The sequence below is a fragment of the Vespula pensylvanica genome, chromosome 8 (assembly GCF_014466175.1).
Source record: "Vespula pensylvanica isolate Volc-1 chromosome 8, ASM1446617v1, whole genome shotgun sequence".
Classification (NCBI taxonomy): Eukaryota; Metazoa; Arthropoda; class Insecta; order Hymenoptera; family Vespidae; genus Vespula; species Vespula pensylvanica.
The window spans coordinates 3,939,360-3,950,457 of NC_057692.1; the positions used below are offsets into that span (position 1 = coordinate 3,939,360).

The 11,098-nt window shown below is 36.4% G+C and overlaps 1 protein-coding gene across 2 annotated transcripts in view; it reads left to right on the forward strand.

The window, feature by feature from the left end:
- Positions 1–11,098, forward strand: part of LOC122630920 (aryl hydrocarbon receptor protein 1) — a 111,367-nt gene that overhangs the window by 75,641 nt on the left and 24,628 nt on the right. For both annotated transcript variants that reach the window (XM_043815974.1, XM_043815975.1), the window contains exon 3: positions 9,802–9,920. In XM_043815974.1, the coding sequence (XP_043671909.1) occupies positions 9,802–9,920 (119 nt within the window). The remainder of the gene's footprint in view (positions 1–9,801; positions 9,921–11,098) is intronic.

The window sequence follows — 11,098 nt, forward strand, 5'->3', positions numbered from 1 at the left end:
TTATGGCGATTCATTCTAGTTAGATGCGCGACGAAGACACTACCACGTATCAACTTATATGTATATATATATATATATATACACACATACATATATATATATATGGGGTGAAGCTGTTAGGAGAATAAAGCAGAGAAAGAGATAGAGAAAGAGAAAGAGAAAGAAAGAGAGAAACTTACGAGCTACGGATTCCCGCAGGCTCGTTCGGATCCATGGAACATCAATGATCCATGACTCCCCCTATCGTAGAGAGACTTTAATGATTTTATATAGAAAGAATGAAAGTTATATTGTCGTATTTGTTTTCACGTTACATTGTACGTATCTCTACGTATATACATACATACATACATACATATATATATATATATATATATATATATATATATATACACAAATACGTAAACGTAAATACGTAGACAGATAGATATAGATCAATGATCGTTATCGATCTCAAATTTCATCTTTTTATCCAGCTAATCGTTTTCCGAGATTAATATTATTTTTTTTTCTTTTTCTTTTCTTTTTTTTTTTTTTTTTTAATTGCTTTTCTTTTCTTTTCTTTTTTTTTCTCGAGATAATAGGTTAAATGAAAGAAGACACCCGAGATTATTAGCGGGGATCGTGCTACCGTGTAAACGAAAAGTCACGCGAACGTCCCAAGAGTAACGTATCTCTCATTGCTTCTTCTTCAAAGTAGCATAGTATAGTATATATTTTTATATGTATGCGTGTTTCTATACATATACGTATATACAAAAACCTTTATCTGTATTAGCGCGTGTACACGCGTATGTATGTACGTATATATGCGTGGGTGTATGGGCGAATATGTGTGTGTGTCTCTCGTTGTCAGGAACGACCCTCTTTCGACGTATGTTACTTTACGTTCTATACGATCACTGTGCAATATGTTCGCATAGAACTGGATTGAAAGAACTCGTACTCATCACGATGTTGGTGGCCATCATGTTGCTCTTGATTTTATCAAATTTAATTAGCGGATGAGCAGTAAGCAATGGCCGTAACCCTCGAGTACGACAGAGAGTTAGAACGTTGTTCGGAAACCGAAGAACCAAATGGACGAATACTCGAGACAATGTGGTTAAAAAAGATATATGTTACATATTGCACATAATATACATGTATAGCCATATATATATATATAAAAACAGATGCATTCGAAATGTTTCCAAAAATAGGGACGCCAGTGTCTCTCCTCTTTTTTAGTACTATGTCATATTGGAATGGGTAGAAAAAAAGGAGAAATCAAAAAAAAAAAAAAAGAAAAGAAATAAAAAAGAGAGAGAGGGAGAAAGAGAGAGAAAGAAACGTTTCAGGGACGGGAACAAGCAAAATACATTAATCCTTTGGTTACTCGAAAGACTGCGAATCGAGTGTTGACCCGAGACTTCGAGTGTTGACACATTGCTTCCGTCTAGTCGTATCCGTGAAAAAGAAAGAGAGAGAAAGAGAGACAGACAGACAGAAAAAGAGAGAGAGAGAGAGAGAGAGAGAGAGAAAGAGAGAGTAACAACGCAAGCTATTTTAGACACATACGTTCTTACCCTCGCGAGACTCCCCAAAAAATGTTATATACATACACTAAGTACATAAATTACATATATACATCATACATACATACTACGTAAGTACATACGTACATGTGTAGGTCCTTCAGTTCGATTAAAAAGGGAAAAGGACAAAAAGAGAAAAAGGAAAAAGAAAAGAAGAGAAAAATAACAAAAAATTATTGGCAAGGATAAAGATTAATCTTAAAAATTTAACATCGTTGCTTTTAACGACCGGATTGGTGGCTCTGCGCAGCCTTCTCTCTTTTACCCTTCTCCTCCTCTCCCCAACCCCTCACCCTACTTCGCCCGGTTTTAACTTGTCAAGACCAAAAATTTAATTCGGTTATGAAACTCATTAGGTAATGCAGAAAACCTACACGAGCCGGCTCACCGGTGATAAATGACGATGTCGTGTCGGTGGGCAGTATATGCTCTGCTTGCTCGCTCGACAGCTGGCTCTTTGATATAAGATATAGCGTGTATAGCTGCTTAGCTCTTTAGATAGCCCTACCGCGGTATGCATTAATACGATTGTCCTACCTACGGCTGTACGCGCTAATTATTACGTGATTTGCCCTTGCGAAGGGCACCGAGAACTTCTTCACGAGGATACTGACTTCTGCTATTCGAAATTTTTACGAAATGGTTTCTGAAAGAAAGTTAACAGAAAAAGAAAAAGAAAAGAAAAAGAAAAAAGAACAAGAGGAACACGCATCTATGATCTTCGTTAATTTTTCTTCTTTTTTCTTCTTCTTTTTTTTTCTACATGGGTTCAAAGAATCGTAGATATTGTATATAAATACATAGATACATACATACATACATAATGTATGTCTTATACAATTTATGGAACTTTTCGAACGTATAACTAACTACTTATACGTATACATATTTATAAGAAATATATGTAGATACTTATATGATATACCTTTGTAAAAAAAAAAAAAAAAAAAAAAAAAAAAGAAAAAAAAGAAAAAAGAAAGAAAATAAAAAGAGAAAAAGAGAAAAGAAGAAAAAAAACCTATACTTACACGTACATAGAGAATACTTGTATACATAAAAATAAGAAATATTACTTACCTATACATATTTATATCATACGTATGCCTGCTATATTATACGTATTCGACGATTAATCTCAAATTCGTGGTTGCTCGTAAGAAGAAGAAAAGGAAGGAGAAGAAGAAGAAAGAGAAGAAAAAGAAGAAGAAGAAAAAAAAGGGAGGGGGGAATAAAATAAAACTAAAGAAAAAAAAAGAGAGAGAGAGAGAGAGAAAGAGAAAAGAATAAATAAATATGTAAAAAAGAAAGAAGAGACTGTTGGGTGCATCAATACCTATCTGATGAGATATTTCAAACGTTTATCGAACGATGATGAAGTTCGGTCTAATATAGCGAGACAGTTGAATGACATTGGGCGTCGATCGTACGTAAAGATCGACCAATGCGGTACAGAGGTGTACGACGAAAACAAAAATAAATTTCCACATACGTATATGGTTTATTAGAGTTCCTGTCTAAGGATAACAGAGAGTCTAGCGACAGAGGGTCCGTTTCGTTGCGTAATGAGAGATTTTATCGTGGTTACAGGGATAGGGCGGGGCTACCGCACTCATGCATTATCACCCCACTGCCCACTTCTGTCTGACGGATTACTTTATACGGTCACCGTGCATATACATACGCGTTGTGGAATCGAGCACTAAAGAGCGCTTGCAAAACTACTCTCTTCCTCGATGCGAGCCGAGGGTTCGCCTCGATAAAAAGTCCCGGTGTCTGACTGCCGCGATATCTGATCGGAGAATGGAATTTGCTGTGAAAAAAGGGAAAAATAATGAAAACAAAGAGAGAGAGAGAGAGAGAGAGAGAGAGAGAGAGAGAGAGAGAGAGATCTCTTCTTCGGTTGATTTTTTGGAACGAATAAATAAGCCGCTATGTTGCATCGTTTTCGTTAAAACGTTGTTTAAAATAAAAAAAGAATGAAAGAAAGAAGGATTCACGAAGTAGTAACGTCATTTTTTTCAATGAAAATCTCGCAATGACAAGACCAAGCAATTGCTATCAAGTGTACGTACACAGAATATACACTGAGTGTACTAATGTGAGAATATGAAAAATATACGAAAGTTTCTTGGCGATTGTTGCCAAACCTTTGACATAGAAAACGTTCGTCTCGAGCACGTGATTTTTGGTTGACCTCGAGGTCGTCGAATAAAACGCAACGAGTTCCATCGGCTTACGTGCAATCATCGCGCGTTATTTTCTTCGGTCTTAACATAGGAACGTTTCCACGATTGAAGTGCAAGCGAACGAGCGAGTGAGCAAGCGAGTAAACGAGTAAGCGAGTAAGCGAGCTAGCAAGCAAGCAAGCAAGCAAGCAAGCAAGCAAGCAAGCAAGCAAGCAAGCAAGCAAGCAAGCAGGTATGCAGAAATGTCTGGTAATTGGTATGCTGTTTATAAATTACAATATAACAATCGTCGATAGTTTGGCGTGTGAGCGTAACGCTCACCAGCGTGCGCTTACGTAGGATTTCAGTTTTACCTACGTTTTCGCGTCCGTGTACGATCGTTCATTACTCGGGGGGCTAATAATCTCTCTCTTCGCCGCTATTATCATGCGGGCACTGCCAGACCGCGAATTAACTCGACGTCGAACAATCGCGTTTCCTCCAATTTGCCGTCCGCCGTATGCCAAGCGAAGGTTATACAGGGGGGACGCATTCGCATTGTACCAACTAGTACGAGAGTCCTTCCATTGGGCTCGAAGCAAAACGTCGTCGTAGCTACCTTTTTTCTTTTTTTTTCTCTTTCTTTCTCTCTCTCTCTCTCTCTCTCTCTCTCTCTCTCTCTCTCTTTCTCTTTCTCTCTCTGTCTCTCTTTATTCTTCTTCTTCTTCTTCTTCCTCTTCTTTTTCTTCTTTTTTTCCCGTCGAATGCTCCGTCGATTTATCGCATGATGAATGTAACATTAAGTAGGTAAGGTTTATTTGAAATAAATAGAAAGATTGGGAGTATCATCGGCGCGATTATTCAAAAAGTCCAAAAGACAAAGCTAACGAAAAGTACCCTTCGTCCGTTTTATCGTAAAAGCAATTCGTTTCTCAGACACAATCGGTTACCTTTAACAAAAGCGGTAGTAGGTAAGGGACAAGTGTATTAGCGAGCTAATCTGCATGCTTCGTGCTTGATCTTTAATATTCGTCCTGTAAGGTTTACGTTCATGTAAGTATATGTGACTATGTATATCGTAAGGTATGTAGACTAGCTTCGGTTAGCTCAAGAGGTAAGCCAAACTAGCTCTCTTAGCTTTTGTTAGTCAGTCAGAAAGAACGAACGAACGAACGAACGAACGAACGAAAGAACGAAAGAACGAACGAACGAACGAACGAACGAAAGAACTGACTCAGCAAGAACCTTAAGCTAAACCAACGTCCAAAGTCTCCAAGCACGGAGCGATTTGCATGTAGCGACGAGATTCCGAACGACGACGGACGCCGTGTCATTCGATGTTGTGAGCCTCGACTACTCGAGTATTAAAACGCCCCCTTGACGATAAGCCCCTTGACAAGTAGGCCGGTACACCCCAAAAATATCTTTGGTTAACTCGAGTCGCGTGAACCTGAGCTTTTACGAATTTCCATGGAACCAATATGAAAATTTCCTCGAGATAGTTTCGATATATACTTTGCTCGAGCTTATTACAAATTTCCTTGAGATTGCATTTTTGATATCATGGATAAATTTCGTAGGAAGCTTTTTCCAAGAGAGTTACGTGAACTTTTGAAGAGAAAAGAAAAAACAAATTCACCTTTAACCGTTCTTATTGTATTTATATTTACGACACGTGTCACGTAATCGAAAGATAAAGAAATAAAAAAGCAATCGGCGATGAAAGAAACTTATAACCATCGTTAATATTCCATCGTATACGCAAGTACATATTTAAAAGGTAGATTTTTAGGGACGTTAGTCAAATATTATCACAGTTTCGTAACAATAACGCGTGTCGGTCACGCGTTTAACCGTAACCATTATAATATAAAAGCAAACTGAAGAAAACGTCAAAACGTCGAAAGAATCGTCGGAGTTGTACGATCGAAACGTTAATCAGGAAGAAATTAACTTGAGCGCGATGGCCGATGTCGCGTTATAGTATTTATCTGCGAGGGTGCCTCCTTAATAGATATCGCACGAAGGGAGAAACGTTTCCATTAATCATCCATCGATTATGTGGTCAAAAGATAATCGCTTACTTAACCATTCACTTAGGACAGGGACTCGTCACGACGGGTCGACTCTAACACAATCGATATACCGTCGGCTGCGTAAAGAAACACAAGTCATCATTCGATGTAAAGAAGACAAAAAAAGAAAGAAAGAAAGGATCGTTCAAGGATGATGCTACTCCAAATGAAAATGATGATCGGCGTTTCTACTCGAAAATCAAATCGGGAAATACTTGGAGAATCGGAACGATCTCTCTAAAATAAAAAGAAGAACACAAACAAACAAATTTATATTATTATAGTTACCTATATGCGTTTAAAAATAATTTAAAAAAATGAAGATAGAAAAAAAATAATTGCAGGTGCATACGCATGTAATTAAATTTATTTAGTTACTTCGATCGAGGCTCTGTGTATTATAGTAAAGAAAAAAAATATTAAGAACGAATAAGACTCACGGGTTTTAAGTTCACAACAACAACAACAAGGACAATAACATCACCATCAACAACAACAGACGGTACGACTCAACGGAAATGAAGAACGTCGGCGTAATGTCTACGAATGATATCGTCGGTTACCTCCGTACTACGTTTTACCTTTCCAAGTACACCAAGGATCTATTTTTTGAAGCGTAAAATAAATTGCTTTGAAGTATCGCGCACATGTAAGTCGCATATCGTTTTCGTGGAAGAACGAAGCACGCAAATGGGAGAAGAATGGATGTTCATTGCACGAAAATGCATCGGCCAGAACAACGACGAAAAAGATATAAAACAAGAAAAACAACAACAACAACGACAAATCTTAAAACATAAAACTCGAGTTTGATCGATGATTAAAGAATCTTCGATTTACTATGATTATTTACTATCACTTTTTTATACTTTCTAACTTCCAAAGATTTTTTCTTTTTCACGTTTCACGTATGCGAAAAAATAGAAATCTGCCCTTAGAGATTCGAGAATGATTCGTTTAGAAAAAGAAAAGAAAACAAAACAAAACAAAGGATTCTTCGTCAGGAAACATTAGCTACGGTCGTTAGTATTAAGGGTAGATTAAAAATCGAATACTCCGGAAAATGTTCGACGTCGGAAGTGAAAACCGTAAGAGATACCACAAGGAACCCTCGAGTTGCAACGAACCATCGAATCCTGTAACTTGTACGTCCTTCTTCTGTCTAACAGGAAGCTACCGGTTATCCCAACGACAATTCCGATCCTAGTTTAGGCCTCCCTAATGGCTCTTGACCATTCCTTGTGTAGAAGGGTCGCGTGCCCTCGCGCTTCCAAGATATTGCACGAAAACATTTACGAATGGTTGCAACCAACCGATGAACGAACCGATGAACTTAAATTTTACGTGTCACATACGCTTGCATTTTTTGTTTATACAATCTGTCTCTCTTACATTTTAATAACACTAACGAAATATCTCTTCTTTTTTCTCTTCTTTCTTTCTCTCAAATTAATTTCCCATCATAAAAGTAATTAATGTAAATTATATCAACTACTAAAGTTAAAAGTACAAATTTTATTCGTTATACAAAGTATACATTCATGGATATCTTTTGTAAAACTGACAAAAAAGACTAAGCATACTTCTTACAACACTTTTGATAATCACTACGGCGATTATCTTTTTACAAATCAAATATCAATATCGTCGTCGTTTATATAGGTATTTACGCGGATATATTAACATTCAATATTAATTAAATATTCTTTTTTTAATCGATTGAAAATCAACATTTTTTTTTCTTCTTAATATCATAAAAACATGATAAATGGAAAATATAAATAGGGTGTCTCTGCCATTAGAAATTTGTTTTTTTTTTTTATCTTTATTTTATTCTCTTTCTCTCTCTTTCTCTCTCCATATAAGATTCCATTCATGATCCTACCCGTTGTCACGTTTCTCCGTTCTCTTATCCGGCTCGGAAAGGTTCTTCTTCGGGAGGGGTCCAAAGGATCGCGTGGCACACGCGTGCTGCTTTTCGTAGGAGCGTTGCGTGTCGTTCTTTACAGTACAACAACAACGGCCATTGGCGACCAAGTCGCATATCCTTCTTGTAAGTACTTACGCATCGATGACGTTTAATACCAAATTCTCCTTCAAAGCATATTTACTTTCAAAGTTCATTTTTTACGCGCCCTCGTTCGAACATGATACACTGATCTTTGTTATATATAGAAAGGAAATATTTTGCTATGATTTAAATTTTTGTTTAAGGAAAGAATTTGTTTTTTTTTTTTTCAACGGAGAATTTTTATCCGTCGATGGGTCGAATATGATCGAAAATTATTCATCTTGAATCTTCGGGATTCGATTTGCGATCGAATGTTTGTTTTCTCTGAAAAAAAAAAAAAGAATAAGAAAAAGAATTTTCAGAATTTTCATAAAATTCCATTAGCGAGTATTGCATTTAAATTGATGTATTTATAAATTCTGTACGATTAACTTTGCTAATCATTTTAACGATTATTTACGATAGGAAATATCTTTATGAAAGATTTTTTTTTACAGTTTTTTTATTAGCACGGTGTATAATCAGTTATGTCTCAATCTTTTTTACGATTACTTAAAAAAATGATTAGAGTTATATCCATATAAACGTCATAAACACAAATATATAATCCAACACGTATTACGATACTAAGAATACAATGAAACTTTATCAGAAAGATATAGTAAAATTCGATCGACGAAAATTCTAAGAAATACTTTCAAATATTTTTTTTTACTCAATTCCGTACCAAAGAATTTCTTTTTTTTTTTTTTATTTTTTTTTTTTTTTTTAATTAAAAAATCACACAAAATTACATTATCATTATTTACAAATAGAACGTAATACTTTAATGACACCTTACTTAAAGTTTCCGAATAGATAGTTATTTGTTAAGATCGGAGTATCAAAAAGATTAGAGTTCCATTCTCTGACTTCGAAGGTAATTAAACAGGTCGTTAAAAACTTAGAAAATTTCGAAAGGGATTCAATTCAGATTAACCGAACGTTCTGGGATAGTCGATGTCGATACTAGCCAGAGGAACGCGAGCGTGCATACATACATGACAGGAAGTGAGCGACACTTCCTCTTAAGCCCTATAATACTCCGTCGATCTGTTACAGTTCCATACACCTGCCTACCTCCTGCTTTAATATGCGCGCCATAATTAGAACATACGAGAGCACCGTAGCACTAAATAATAAACCGGCCGTATTAAAGTCGCGTCCGTGTCGCCGATAAACGTGACGGTCGACGAGCAAACGCGGCAGTTAAGGAGGGAAAAGGGAATGTTTTCTTAAAATGTTGTCAATTAACTCGTTACGAATCATTCGATATTATATACAGTCGAAATTAACAAGCAAACCTTTCGAATATTCTTAGTTTTAACAAAATGGGATTAATAAAAAATTGATAACCATTACTTGGACAATGTTAACGATATAAAAACGTTAACCGGACCGGCTTGAATAAAAAGTTTTAGAGAGGGTCCCACAATTCCTTATAGGGTGGCCATCGTAAATCGTATCTTAAGTTTTCAAGTTAAGATAAGAAACGTTTTTGCCGGCTTTATACGGTCAAGCAAAGAAATCATAAAACTGATTGTGATTGCACCGACGTATACACGGCTACTCTAATCGCTCACGTAATTTTTTGCGGCAAGAAGTAATACTTACGTGGTACAAATAATGAAAGAGAGAGAGAAAGAGAGAGAGAGAGAGAGAGAGAGAGAGAGAGTAAAGAAAGAAAAAAAGAATAAGGAATTTTATTAAGATTCGTCCTATTATTAAAAGAAGACAAATCAAAACGACTTTGTCGAGATATAATTAATGCTTCTTCTTTTTTTCTCCTTTTTTTTTTCTCGTAGAATTTTTTATTTATTTCTTTAATCCGTCTTGTACGTATTAACGAACAATCGCGTATGTGTATCCGTGATTTCGAATGTTTACGTTCGAACGCACGCGACCTCTCTAATCTCTTCGTATCTTCTTTACAGTGGTGATGCACAAGGACAAAGAAGAAAATTCGCATCACGATTCGCACTACCGTGCACGTGAGTTGGCTGCCCTAGCTGCGTACGACCATCATCACCTTGACGGCGAAATGTTCCTACAGGTGAGTGTAGCACGCTTTGTTAAGGCCCTTATCACGCTCGATACTTTAACATTTATGATCTCATTTCGGACGAGGTGAAATAATTTCAAGAGAGAAAAGAAAAAGAGAGGGAAAGAGAGAGAGAGAGTAAAGAATAAACAGAAAAGGAAAAGAGAAGAAAAAAGAAAGGAAAAAGATGAGAAAAAAGAAAAAAAAGCGCATACTAATTAGAATAGGGTGAACGCGTGTACAGGCACAGACATATTCGCGCGTGTTTGTGTACTTACGACGCGTAAAATGCACCTGTCCTTAGCTCGTATCGATCGACTTCTCGATGCTCGGAACCGACCGATTCGATCGAACCGATTAGAAGAAACGATCTTTTCCCTTCTCTAAAACGCATCGAAGATTCCTAATGTACTTATCAAAATTTAATTATACAAAAAAAAGAAGACTCATCATAATGAAATTTTTATCATTCCGAATTGTTTTTCTTTTTTTACACATAGATAAATATTTTCTATTCGATATGAAAATTTGTAAAAGAAGTTATTAAGAATCGTATAGATAGCTGAGATATCATATTTCTGATTTAAATCGACCAACTCTGTGTTCGCTATTGTCAAAGTCGAAGTTTAATAAACATCGCGATGTTATCTATCTTCTTGCTTTAATTACTTACGACCGATCGATCGTGCTTTATCAAGGATCGAACGAATGAATGAAAATAAATGGTTGTGGTTAAAAGATACTACGTCGAAAGATGAATGGTCGGCCGGAGTAAGTAAGTACTTACGCGTGTTACCGAATGATTTCGTGATTGAAAGCGTTCGTCGTGAAACCGATACCGCGTTACCCCCTTCATCTACTTACCTATCTGTCTACCTACCTACCTACCTACCTACCTACCTACCTATCTATCTATCTTTCAAAAGCTTTTTTTTTTTGATCAAGTTCACACAGATACTTAAAAGAGCAAGAAGAGAGAAAAAGAGAGAGATGCGAGTCCAAAGGGATAATATCAAAAAAAAAAAAAAAAAAAAAGAAAAAAAGAAAGAAAGAAAAATCATTACAGCGTCTCACGTTAATTTGTAAAGACCGAGTCGTCGAAATTAAATCATCGTGAGAGGGACTAAAGGGAGAAGGATAAATAGGAGGAGGAGGAGGAGGAGGAGGAGGAGGAGGAGGAGGAGGAGGAG